This window comes from Castanea sativa, chromosome 6 (genome assembly GCF_040712315.1).
Source record: "Castanea sativa cultivar Marrone di Chiusa Pesio chromosome 6, ASM4071231v1".
NCBI classification, from domain to species: domain Eukaryota; kingdom Viridiplantae; phylum Streptophyta; class Magnoliopsida; order Fagales; family Fagaceae; genus Castanea; species Castanea sativa.
Window position 1 is genome coordinate 59,001,489 of NC_134018.1, and position 14,444 is coordinate 59,015,932.

The 14,444-nt window shown below is 32.9% G+C and overlaps 1 protein-coding gene across 1 annotated transcript; it reads right to left on the reverse strand.

Annotated features, from left to right (window-relative positions):
• Positions 1–759: 759 nt before the first annotated feature.
• LOC142641659 (cytochrome b5-like) lies at positions 760–3,581 on the reverse strand. Its single transcript, XM_075816138.1, has 4 exons — positions 3,461–3,581; positions 3,182–3,287; positions 1,378–1,444; positions 760–1,240 (listed from the first exon to the last, which is right to left on the reverse strand). Exons 2-4 carry the CDS (start codon positions 3,266–3,268, stop codon positions 1,002–1,004), a joined length of 393 nt encoding a protein of 130 aa, XP_075672253.1. The 5' UTR covers positions 3,269–3,287; positions 3,461–3,581; the 3' UTR covers positions 760–1,001.
• Between the last annotated feature and the right edge of the window lie 10,863 nt (positions 3,582–14,444).

Genomic DNA, 14,444 nt, shown 5'->3' on the forward strand with positions numbered 1-14,444 from the left:
GGAGAAAGATTTAAGCCATAAAAAAGTTTTCACATGCTTTTACACTCCTCTACATCCTTAAACATATTCAGCAGATAGGGGAGGGGAGGGGGGGGGGGGGGGGGAAACCGGCCATGAGTTTCTGAATGCACTTAACAGGAGTGTTTCATCTTCCTTTACCACATTACTCAAAATTATCCTTTATTATGAATCCAACATTATGTTGTGTGAGCTGCAAACAGTGCTCTTTCAATTCCTTTTTGTAGGTTTTTTGAGTGTTGTGTAATACTTAAAAGGCACAACAATCCATGTAGACAAGAGTAGAAAATTTTGCTCCCTGAACTGAACTCAAGTCAGCAAGGAGAGGTCCAAACAAGTTCAGACACTTGGTGAATCGGAAAACGACCCCAAACAACTGGTCAAACATGACTGTGCAGTTTACTTCCTAGATTTTATGCTGTTGAGGGAAAATATTGCCTTGATTCAGGCTCGAGCAAGCATTGATAATATTTAAATCAAGTTATGACTTGAAAGAGTTCAAAACTTTCTGCAATTTTTTTCACGTCTGGTTAGGAAAAAAGAGAGTTATTTCAGCATTGTTAAGAATCTGTGTTACCAGAAAGGAAGAAAGAAAGAGAGAGAGAGCTAAACTATAAACTTAAAAATGAAACTAGGATAATGCACTGTTCCTTTATTCCATTTACTAATCAAGATAATCCAAGTAAACATTTAATTATGATAATGGGGACACCTAAACATGTCATTGCAAAGGGGGGGGGGGGTGGGAAGTAATTATCATTATTTTGAGAAGTTTAAAATGAACTATTCTAAGTCATGAAACATTGTTCCTAGCATATGCATAAATACATATTTATTCTTATTCATACCACAACATATCAAATGACAGGTTTTCTTTCTTCTTTTTTCTACCCACGCCGGGATGGGGAAGCGTGAAGTACAAAATGAACCACCAAAATTATAATTTGTTCTAAAGACTTTGGTTTAGTGGATGAAAGGTTGAACTACCCTCTTTTGCCGAAGTACTGCAGACCAAAAGCTAGGCCTAAACTCAACAAGGGCACAAGAAATTGCAAGATTTTAATTGTGAATCCTGGAGATTGGTTTTGTTGGGGAGGTGGATTGCGGTTTTGTTTGACTGGAACAGCCGGTTTGTCAAAATCACCAATGTAATATTTTTTCATCATCTCCTTTGCAGAGTCACTGTGGTCCACAAATTCAAACCCATCTGTTGCATCTCTATCTGCAAAACTCTAGATGGATTAGTCAACTAGTTTTTTGGTTGCCAAGAGATTGTTATCATCAGCATGAAGAGATTATTATTAATCACCTCATTTAAAACAAAGAAATGAAGCAAGTGACATGAAGAGATTTCCTTACCGGTAGATGATATCAAAACTTCATCACCTCCAGGATGATCCTCCAGAAATGGGGTGACATCGTACACCTGAGACAGCATTTAAGCATTTACCAGTGAGCAAAATCATCAATTTGGGAGAATCAAATCCTTACATGATAAACAAATGGGGATTGTAGCTGAAGCTGAACTGAAACCCCCCTCCCCCTATAAACATCCATACACCCGGGCGCGCACACACACACTCAAGTACATCCATACATGTCCAACAAATCTAATTCCATCCAATTCTTTTTTATTTTTAATCCTCTTGTTTACGGGGAAGATATAAAGGAAAGCCTGAAGAAATCTGCATGGGGTCTTATACATCATATCATAAAGAATGATCCAAGGAAATTGTTTTTAGTTTAACACAGCTCATTCTAGAGATCAGTTCTACTTCCAACTTGGCCACATGATTTCAGTGTAATTGTTAAATATATTATTAGCAACGAGATGTGTTATATCATATTGTATATGCTAGAGTAGATGCGGAAGAAAAAGCATAGAATAGGAACACCGAGAATACGAGGGTTACGTGATTCATCCTTGTCGGCTTACATTCACAGAGAAATCCTTTAAGAGCTATATCTTTATTATGTAAGACTAGTGTAGTACAAGACCTATATTACAATGAACCCTAACATAAGTATATATAGGCGACTAAACCCTAAACTACTAGTACAAATAAGATTGGGCTTGAACCTATTACATTGAGCTAATATGTCTAATATATCTCTAACAATAATTAATCTTTATTTAATTAAGGTGGTTGTGAAATTGTGTGCTGACAATTTTCTCTAATCTAGAAAGTTGCATAGACAGTCCTCTTATCAATCACAAGCCATTTTAGCTTCAGATAATATTCTAATTAATATGTGAGTGCTAAAGCAACACGGAGCACTACAATTTTCCCTCCATTTCCTCACACTTTTACTTAAGGTGTGTTTGTTTGGAAGGAAAATAGGGAGAATGGCAAATAGAGAGAGAAAAATAGGGTGAAAAATGCTATTTTTTATTGTTTGGTTGAAGAAGGAAAATAGGAGAGACTAAAAATAGGGGAGAAATTTTTCCCTCCTAGGCCCTTTTTTTTTTTTTTTTTTTTTTTTTTTTATCCTCTCAAATTGGGAGGAAAATAAGGAGAGAAAAGTGTTAAGAAATGCATTTTACACAAATACCCTCTTACCTACCCCTTACTTTATTTCTTACATATTATGTAACAAGAGTATAATAGTTAATTTATATAAATTATATTTTTCATCATTCCCTTTTTCTCTCCAACCAAATAAAAGAGTTTTTCACCCTCCCACTTTTCTACCCCTCCAACCAAACACACAAGAGGAAAAATCAAATATTTTCTATCCTCTTACTTTTCCATCCTCTCACTTTTCCATCCTCTCATAATTTTTCATCATCCCACTTTTTCACTCCTCTAACCAAACGGACCCTTAATTTCCCTCGTTTTGAAAATCTGTCCCTACAGAGAAGGGAAAATAAATCTGAAGGAGTAAGACCTAAAGAACAACCTTCCCTTTTGTCAGTTTGAACTTTGAGCAGACAATAAAAACATTGCCAGCAAGTAAGATGCAGATGATAGAGAGTTTCGGTTGATTAAGAAGCATATAGGAATTTGTCTTTACAAACATATTATCCACAAAACCAAGACAAGTAGATAATATATATACTTAAAGAAACAAACCAGAAACTGAAAAGTCTGAAATGATGTAGATAATTACAAAGTAAGGAGATCTAAGTCTAACAAATAGAAGACACAAAAAGCTTACGTACTTTCCCAGAGACTATAATCCAGCAGGTCTTCTTATTATTGTGCTTTGCTACCTCTTCAAAGGTATAAACTTTGACATTAGAAGCCATTCTTGCCCCAAAAACAGAGCTGGATCCCCCAAGAATTCAAAACATCAAATATAAATAAATATAATATAAAAACAATGAACAAAGAAGAAATGAAAAAAATTAGCCAGAAAGTTTCATAGTTGAATTTGATAACAAAACATAAAAGGAAAAAAAAATTATCTAACAACAAAGATTAGATGAAAATTTTCTTACACAGGATAGAGAAAGAAGACGCAGTTAGAGAGAAGATGGGGAGGTCTGAAATTGAATGATAGTTTTCGCCTAAGTAGAGCTGACTATTTAGAATCCAACCATGCACATAACCAGTGCTAGTGGTAATAGGCCGGCTCAAGCCCTAGGCCTAATGCCCTACCACAAAAAATATTTACTCTTTACAAAAAAGGTCTCTATGCCCAAAATTTTATAAAAAATATGAATTTTTTCAAATGGTTGTGCACTTTTTATTGTTAATGATGTTAGTATAGATTTAAAAAACTGACATGTTACCAATCACAAAAAAATATTTTAAATATTCATTAAATACATTATTGAAATTCATCAATTACTGTTATTGTCACATTATATTGTGAACATTTTGTAGCATCTTTAGCATTTTTCTTTTTTATTTCTAACAAGACTTTAAAAAAAATTGCAAATGTGTTAGATCATCAACAATGATTAATCCCCTAATAGTTTGAAACTTTAATATTTGTAAACAAATCTACTATAAAGCCACACATCAATTAATATCATAGATTATAAATATAATTAACTATGTATCGTCATATATCCTAGATAAATTAATTTTCTTTTAAAAAAATAATATATTTCTTTTTTCTTGTTAAATTTATTTTTCAACTATGATATTCAATTCTCTATATGAAATTAACCTTAGTTTTAGTTAGTATTATACCATTATTCATTAAATTATGTATTTAATACATCAAATTAACCTCAAATTTGATTAACATTAAATAATTTTATTTAATTAATATTTAATATAAAAGACCCCACATAAATCTTTCGCGTTAGCCCCAAATTAGGTTGGGCCGGGAATATTACTTAACAAACTACAAATGTACTTTCTTTTCAAAAGTTCACGTTGACTATAAGGGTCTGTTCGGTTGGAGGAGTGGAAAAGTGGGAGGATGGAAAATTGTGGAAGGACGAAAAAGTGGGAGGATGGAAAATATTTAGTTTTCCCTCTTGTGTGTTCGGTTGGAGGGGTGGAAAAGTAGAAGGATAGAAAATGTAATTTATATAAATTGACTATTATACCCTTGTTACATAATAGGTAAGAAATAGATTTATTTATACCCATTACATAATATAAAATTTATCACATCATTTATATAAATTTATATTATTTTTTTATTATTATAATGTAAAAATTAGATTAGGTCACGTTGAAAAAAAAAAGTTCAAATGTTGAACAAAAAAAAAAAGAACGTTCTCAGTAACGTTGAAAAGAAAATAAATAAATAACACGTTCAGCATCAGGTGGGTGGGGGCTTTTTAGTAAAATCCCCCATCCCATGTTTTCTCCCCACCATTTTCCTCCCAATTTGGGAGGAAAATTTTTGTGGGCCCGGGAGGAAAATTTTCCTCCAGATTTTCCATCCTCCCTTTCTTTTCTCCCCAAATGAACAGTGAAAAATGCCTATTTTCCTCCCTTAGTTTTTCATCCTCCCTATTTTCACTCCAAACGAACGGGGCCTAAGTTCTATAAGCATAACATGAGCAAGCAAATCGTGATGGTTGAATACCGATGATCACTGAGTTGGTGCGCACACCTTGTAGTTGTCAGTGTTCACATCACGCGCTCCAATTAATCATTCCCTTTCCAAATCAACTCTACTATTAGCTACCACGTTTTAGTTTTTACCTATTCGTTTCTATTTTTATTTTTTTTAATTAATTCGATATTTTTGGGTGGAAAGATTTGACCGAATTTCTTTATTAAAAACACAATATATTTTTTTTAGAGAGTTTCAACTTATGACATCCGCTCTTAATGATAGCTCTTTATCATCAGACTAAAAACCAATCAGTTTTTGGTATAAGCGGGGATTGAACCACAGATCTCTTATACAACCATCAGAGACTTTACCAGTTGAGTTAATTGGAGTGGAATTACAGTAATGGAGTTACAGGATTTTTAGCACCTAATGAAGTAATTATTTATTGAATAATAAAATTTAAAATTTTAAGTGATAGTGTGTATATATAAAAGAAAAAAGGTCATACCTACAACTCAGAAAGTTAGGAATAGCACATTAGCACATGTGCAAAGTTTGGGATAAATTAATTAGGGAGAGAGAGAAAATAAAAAAAAAATAGTAATATAATATTTTCTATCATTAATTTGGTTAGCTGGTGTGACTAAGTAATAAATTTTTAATAATAATTTGAACAATTGACAATTTTTAACCATTACATTTAATAGAAATTCATAGTCAAAATATGGTGTAATTATTGTAAAGTTACACCAAATATAACTTGAACCTATCTCATATATATATAGTATAAAACTTATGTACAAATATTTGGTCAAGTTCCTTAATTAATTCTTTTTTTTTATTTAAAAACCCTTCCTTAATTAATTCAAGCACATAGATTGAATTTAATTTTTCTTATAAAAGATAACATTATGTTTTTATAACATTATTTGTGTTGCATTGGTCAATTCAGCCATATGTTTGAATTTAAATAGAGAACCTAATGTAAAGTAGTAAGCAACTATAACAAAATTTTACTCTATATTATATATATATATATATATATATATATATATATATATAATTGTTACATCCACAATATTTTCACAACACTTTAAAATAAATCATAGATAGTAAGTTATTATTGGTTTTAATTCCCAACTATCTTTGAAATTAATTTTATATACACAAATAACAACTTATCCCTTATAATTTGTTATGAAATATTGTCTCATTTCATTTATGACATATAAAAATGAGTGTACATATGTTCCCTCTCATTTTTAGCATGCAACCACAAGCCCAAACCCAAACCCAAAGGCAAGCGCGAGCAACTTGAACCCCACAAAAAGGAAAAGCCCAAATTTTGTAATGCTAGTCAATGAAGGCAAGGGTCTTTTACAACGTGGAAATGCTTCACGAGGGACTGGTAAATAAAACCTTCAATTCATTTGAAACACAGTACTCTGAGGGAGAGCGTGACCCACATCCCAATCAAAAGTCCATGGGAGGAAGAGCTGAGTTGTAACATTTTGCAGTGAGTTTTGGCTATCGTGTTTGCAGGGAAACACATACATGTTCCAAATGAACAAATGGGAAGATGTTGCAGAGTGCATGCATGCCAAGTCCATTTCCTCACAAAGCCTTGAGCCTATTGCCACCAATTTGATTCCATTATCATTTATAACCCGCAACAACCATTTTTTTCCCCTATCAAAGCCAAACTTTACATTCGTTCTGCTAAAACTTGTCTTCCATTCGATTGAGGAAAGGAATGCTTCATTTGTTGCTAAAACGTGGGAACATGCACTTTCCTCACCACTAATTACCTAAAGCATAAATAAAACTTTCACTCATAAGGAAGAATCAAGAGTTTGTATGTTGCTTTCAATCAGCGCAAAGGGACAAGGAGGGAAAACAACCTAGCAGAAGAGAAAAACTTAAAACCCTTTAAAAATTTTATCAATATTTCATCTATCAAAAGGGTTGAAAAACACTAGAGCAGTCAAAGCCCACGACATGCACCCTTAACTCTTTCTCTATCTCTCCATGATCTTACCCACGTGTATTTTTCCTTCTTCACAAAGAACCTTGATTATATCACAAGTCGACATACATTCTACTCTGAATGGGATACCAATCCCCATAGGTTTGAACGACAAAAATTAGGCTACAAGCATGTTAAAGTCGAAACTCCTTGTAGCCAAGAAAGTTCTCTTAAGCCTCATATGTGTACTCCTAGGAATACACGTAATTAAGAATAATGCATATGTTATATTGACCAACCCACACTGCTCTATAATAATATTAGTATTATTCTTATGCGATACACGACTTGATAAAAATTTACATGTAAGCTAACATTTTTTTAAAATTATTGAAGGACACAATTTTGTTATAAAATTGGTTATAATTTAAAGTTACAACCTTACTCAATATCTTTTTATTAAAGATGAATTTTGAGAATTTCACCATTGGATTACATTTTCTTCTTATAGCCTCTATACTTGCAAAATTTCTATAAAATTAAAGATTAATAATTATGCTATCAATAAATTGTTTAAATTGCTAGTTGTTGTAGTTTAAGGTTATGTATAAAATATAAATTTATAGATTATATAGTATATAATATCCAATTGACATAAAATTTGACATGTATATTAAGAGTATAAAAAACAAGCAATTCAACGGTTAAATTTTCAAAATATGTAGTAATTTTTATTTTATTGAATGAGGTTGTAACCTTAAGTTACAACTAATTTTATGGGTACAATTTATCCATTAAATAAATAGTAATAATAAATTATAAAAATAAGTAAAAAATTTTAATTAAAAATTTGCTTTAAGTTCTAATTGTTTAGAGTTTAGACTTTATAAGTGTTTATCTATTTTTATATTAAAAAAATTCTCTTTGTATTTTGTGTTAATTTCTTATTATGAGATATGGAATGAGTTTGATGATTCCTATTTGGGTTACGTTAGTGTTTTGCTTTTTTATAGTAAACTTCCTTTGACATTATATCTTGCACGTAGATTTAGAAGCAAAAACAAAAAGTGAGATGAATTTATTAGATTAAAATATAAGCATAAGTTGCATCTTGGAAAAAAAAAAGTAAAAAATATATAAATACAACGTGAGGTGTATTGTGTGGGATTTTATTATAGGGTTGAATTTATTGGTTAGGAGAGATTATATTGAAAAATTCATGGCTTAATATATATATATATATGAAAATTTTTAGAATAGACTATTACTTGGAGTATAATTTAAATTTCTACTACTTAGATGATAAAATTTTGGGCAAATTACAGTAAACCTATCTGTGGTTTGACCTATTTGCATTTTGCCTACTTGTAGTTTAAAACTTAACACTTAGCACACTTGTTTTTAATTCTGTTTAGTTTCCGCTACCCACCTCCACTACAATCAGGGATAAAAATGTATTTTCTCTTCCTTTTTATGTCTATCTCCTTCAAAAACAAAAAATAATATAGACAAACATAAACAAACAAGATCAAAGTAGGCTATTTCAAACCCAAGAATGTACATCTCTTAGAATATGGCTCAAATAAAATTTTAAAAAAAAAAAATCAAACCCATAACACAAGAACACTACATTTGTAAATATAGTTCAAAATTTTCAGTTACACACATCCAAAACCTTTTAAATCCTCTAAATCCATACTCAAAATCCCTCTCATTTTTCAAACCCAAATTGTAATAAAAAAAAAGTTTTAGAACTCAATCATAGATTAAACAAAAAATAGAAACAAAGCAAAGAGAGAATTAAAAAAGAAAAAATGAAACCCACAACCCCAAAGCTTAAGTTATGAAGCTTTTAGGAAAGAACCTCATCTTTCTCTCTGATGAGATGATCCTTGCTCTCTTTGTACAGAACTTAACGCCACCTTTTCACCCTAACATACAAGAATGATAGCAACATTATGGCTACCACTCACTACAAAAAACGCGCTTTTGGGCCGCGTTTTTGTAAAACGCAGCTACAGACAGGGGTTTTGAACCGCGTTTATGTAAAACGCAGCTCTAGGAAACACGTATAGCCGCGTTTACTAAACGCAGCTATAGACTCGCACTGAAGCCGCGTTCTTTGGTGTTGAGGCTGCGTTTGGCTGGTAGGATTTTAGCCGCGTTTTTAGAAACGCGGCTCCAGGGGTTTTTTTTTTTCTCATTATTTCTGGAGCCGCGTTTAAGAAACGCAGCTCCAGACATGTTGAAGCTGCGTTTCATTAAACGCAGCTCCTAAATGTTGAAGCTGCGTTTAATCAAACACGGCTTCAACATTTAGTATAAAAAAATAAAAAAATAAAAAATAAAACCTAAATCATCCCTAAATCAGATCGCAAAAAAACCCTAAATCATCTGCACCCACTCCTAGCCTCCATCGACTCCTTCCTTAGATTACCGAATCACCCTCTCATCTCATCTCATCTCTTCTCTGCTCTGCCTCTCCGTGCTGCTACCGATCTCTCTGTGGTAAGTCATCCATGACTTCTTCTTCTTCTTCCTCTTCTGCTTTCTTCTTCCTCTTCTTCTTCTTCTTCCTCTTCTGCTCTTCGTTTTTTCGATCTGTAATTTTTTTTTTTAAATTTAGTTATGATACTTTCTGATCTGAGAAAGTGTTTTTGAAGGTACTCATTTGATAAAAAACGCACCAAGCAAGACTGATCTGCTACAAAAAAACCACCAGGTACGCATTTGAAATTTTTTTTAGATCGTTTTGAGTTTTTGAGGGTTTGGAGATTTAATGATGACCCATTTGGTTCTTTAGTTGATTGGATTTTGAAATTTTTTTGTTGATTGGGTGTATTTGATCTAACTTTGTTTGTTTGTTTCGGTTCTTTAGTTGATAGTGTGTGTTTGTTTCGGTTCTTTATTTTGTGTTAGTTATAGATGAAACAATTAATTGGAAAGAAGGTTCTTTGGCGCTGTTCATTAGCGCTGTTCATTAGCATACAACACATAATTTTTCAGTAAAGGTGTAAATTTGAAATTATAAATTAATAGCATAAGTTGGAATCAATTAAAATAGAATAATAAATCTAACATCATTAGACCTCGTATAAACTTTTAATATGGGAAAGGTTAGGATTGATACCATGGTACTCCCTCAAAATCTAGTTCATTTATTGAGTTCAATGAGCAAATAATGAGGAGAATATCATGAACAGATATTGCCTATATGGTTTTTGAAGAACGACTTAGATGGAGATGTGCTTCTAGTGTCATATTTGATCTTCATATTCCAAACTAGCTAAGGCTAGATATGTTTTCCAAAGAAACAAGGGGATAAGAAAAGAAGAATGATGCTTTTAAAGAGCATATCGATGCCTCTAGAAGTTTGTTTACTAGTTCAAGTAAGATTTCTAGTTCTATTAGGAAAATGTAAGAATTGATAAGAGTTGATTAAAAATTAAGTGTTTAAGCATGAGAGACTGGCAGTTAATACAAGGGACTGTCATCTAAAGTATTGGGATTCCTATGGTGGCAAATGTTTGGCAACCATCCTTCCCCACCCCCGCATCAGCTGCTGCTGCTGGGCATGACCCATCAGCAGCAGCAGCAGTTACATCAGCTGCTGCAGCTGGGCATGAGAGACTAGCAGTTAATACAAGGGACTGTCATCTAAAGTATTGGGATTCCTATGGTGGCAAATGTTTGGCAACCATCCTTCCCCACCCCCGCATCAGCTGCTGCTGCTGGGCATGACCCATCAGCAGCAGCAACTGCTGCTGGGCATGACCTAACAGCAGCTACATCAGGGCAACTTAGTATAATTGTAATTATAGCAACTGATAGGGATACAATTTTTTTTCACAACTTTTTTTTTTACTATTATTGCCTTAATTTATTGTGATCAAAGCAACATAATTTTTACATAGGTCAAACATTGACAATACTTTTTTGTACTACTCAATCATAATGGATCACGTCAGCAGTTATATCAAATGTTATGTTTACAGACTCTTATAATGACTCATAGACAATCAAATGAAATAATGTGATAGGAAAAGCGGTAATAGTGGTGTTACAAAAGGGTCAACGGAATAACAATTATAATGGCACTAAGAAAACTAATGGGCTAGGAGGGTTGTGATAGGGGTAGTTGGCAAAGTGGTAGTGATGTTGGTACTATTAACAATAGGGGTGGGGTAAGTAATGTTGGTTGGGGGGACTGTATATATTTGGTACCTCTACAAATGTTGGTTGGGGAGCTAGTGGTGCCATTTTTGGCAAAAAGGGTGTAGGGAATGAAAATTGGGGCAATAAGAAAACAATTGGCTAGGAGGGCTGTACTATAGTGATGCTGGTGTGGTTGGGGTAAGTAATGCTGGATGGGGTGCTAATTCTGGATGGAAGTAAAATAGTTTTGGGGTGGTGAAATCATGTGCACAGAGAGTTAACAGTACTGAGATCCTCTTTAATTGTTTTTACCCTCGTGACCAAATATCATTTGTTGATTTGTTTAATTTTTGTTTTCCATTTTCAAGATTGTAATGTTTGTTTGTCTTAGATGTATAATTCCTGCTTCAATTACAAATTCTATTGACGGAGTGCATTTGTATTGCATGTCATATTGAACACTTATGATTAACGTCATTCGTATAGAAATAGTAGAAAGAATAATTGATAAGTTGTGTTGGAAACTTGTGATAGCAGGGATAAATCAATTCAGTTGTGATAACAGGGAAAAAAGAAAGAAAAAAAAACAGGGAAGAGGAAAAAAAAAAAAAAAAGAGACGCTATAGCCGCGTTTTTTATAAACGCGGCTATAGTTCTAGGCTTCTCAACTGACAGAGGGCTATAGCCGCGTTTTTTTTATAAACGCGGCTATAGTTCGCAGCCTATAACCGCGGCTCAATCGGGTCTATAGCCGCGTTTTTTAATAACGCGGCTATCGACCCGAAGTCTATAGCCGCGGTTATAAAAACGCGGCTACAGACCCTCAGGGTCTGTTGCTGCGCCACTTAGGCCTGGGTTGTAAACGCGGCTATAGGTTATAGCGCGTTTTCGGGGTCTATAGCCGCGTTTTTGAAACGCGGCTATAGACCCCGTTTTTTGTAGTGACTCCTCCAGTCACCGATACAATCGACCAAAACCCCCTGTCACATGCTGCACAATTCCAAGCTCTACGAGCCACCTTGGAGACCCCAGCTCTTAGAATTTCCAAATGCAATTTCCAACCCCTCTTTATCTCATTTGCCACTTGGGGTTGTGATAACCTTACTTTTTCCTCATCACCTTTAGAATTGGATGACACTGATGCAAGGTTTTGAAACCCGGACCGTTCATTGAACCGTAAAAGGGAGAGGTTCAAGGTTTTTGAGTTCGAACTGAAGTCAAACCGAGGTCGAACTGTGATGATGTCATAATTAATTTAATAATTAATTAAAGCCAAAATATAGATATTAAATTTATAAAACTAGCAAAATTAACTAATATATCTATATATGTGAGGGAAATTTAATGAATTTCAAGCATATATTTAATAATTAAATAAGAAAGTTAATAAAATAAAATAATAACCATGAAAACATTAAAATTTATGATTAATTTTTGAAGTAAAGTTGAATATCTTTGATGGATTTTAATTATAATTTTTTTTTTATTCCTTGTAAGAGATGGATAATTTAATTAAATAAAATAAAATTGTGCTAAGCTGTTTTTATTAATAAAAAAAATTGCTAAGGGGTTGGACCGCACAGTTCTTGACACCGGTTCGTGTGGTCCAACCTTGGTTTTAGGAGTTCATAGAATTAACTAAAAATAAGGTTCTTTATGCTTAAAAAACCGGTTTTCATCCCGGTTTTCGATTTTCACGGTCCAACCCCCCGGTCTGGTCCGGTTCTGAAAACAGTGCAATGATGATGAAGAACTTGATTCTGGATTTGGGTCTTAAGTGGCTTCAAGTTCAAGGTCCAATATTGGAGGTACTTCTTGTTGTAGGCCTTCATGGTGGATTGGAGGGTATCATTGAGGTAGTTATTTTCTCTAGTAACTACCTTATCTTGTTCCACACTTGTGGGAGGGAGCTTGGGAAATGAGGATTGGATTTGCTCCCATTCGTCCAAGGATTCAGAAACTTTAGAAGTAAAAAAAAAAAAAAAAACCCATGAAGCGAAGATAATGGTGGCCAATCTGGGTTGCTGCTATGGTGGCTAATCGGCCTCGTCAACGCCGCCACTGGAGAGAGAGAGAGAGAGAGAGAGAGAGAGAGAGAGAGAGAGAGAGATCAACTAATTTACTCAGATCAACAACTCAGATTGACTTTCGGTGCAGTGGAACAAAAGGATAAATCTGAGCTTGAGAGTGAGAGAGAGAGACGATGGGAGTGAATGAGAGAGAGATAATGAGAGTTAGAGAGAGAGAAATGATGAAGTGAATGAATTGGCCTGTCAATTTGATCTTGTTTTGACACACAGCTTGTTTCTTTGTAAAATTCCATCTTCGATCTTGTTTGTTTGTGTTTTTTATGTTATTTTGTGTTTTTGGAGGAGAGAGACATAAAAGAGAAGAGAAAATACATTTTTCCCCTTAATTTCAACGAAGATGGGTAACGAAAACTAAACAAAGCTAAACACAAGTGGACAAAGTATTAAATTTAAAACTACGGGTAGAGAATGTGCAAACAGGTTAAACCACAAGTGGGTTTGCTGGAATTTGCCCTAAAGTTTTATCTAAAATTTATTTGAGAGAAAAGTTTTATCTAAATAAATTATTATTAAATCTTATCCCTTAGTCAAGAGTCTTATAACTTAATATCATAATAAAATATTAATTTAATAAAATGCAACTTGAGGGAAAAAAATGTGAGTTGTGTGAGATTAAGTTTAGTAAATTTTGATGATAGACTTTTAGTTTTATCTAAATTAAAAAGTTGTTAAATGTTATCCCTGAATTTGAGGGAATATATCATAACAAATAATATAAATTAATTTACTAATAAGTTGTTCTTAAAATGTTGATAATAAACTTTTAGTTGGAGTAGAAGTTAAAAAAAAAATTAAGAAAGAAAATGTGGATTTTTGTCTAGGATTTAAGTTTATAATTTTTTATAATAATAGACTTTTAGTTTGAATAGAACTTAAATTTATTGAAGTTTAAATGTTTAAAATTATTTTACAAATTAGTTTTTTTTAAATATTGATAATAGACTTTTAGCTGAAGTAGAAGACAAAATATGGGTTTTTTTTTAGAAAGAAAACATGAGTTGTTGTTTGAGATTTAAGTTTAAATTTTTTTATAATAATAAAATTTTAGTTTGAATAGAATTTAAATTTGTTGATATTTAAATGATAAATTTTTACCTAAATTAAACAATTCTTAAATATTATCACTTAATTTGAGGAAATATCCTAACAAATGATATAAAATTAATTTTTTAATTAGTAAGAGTAGCCACTTGACACAACCACGATTTCTAAATCCAACTTTTATCATATAGTATATGATATGATAT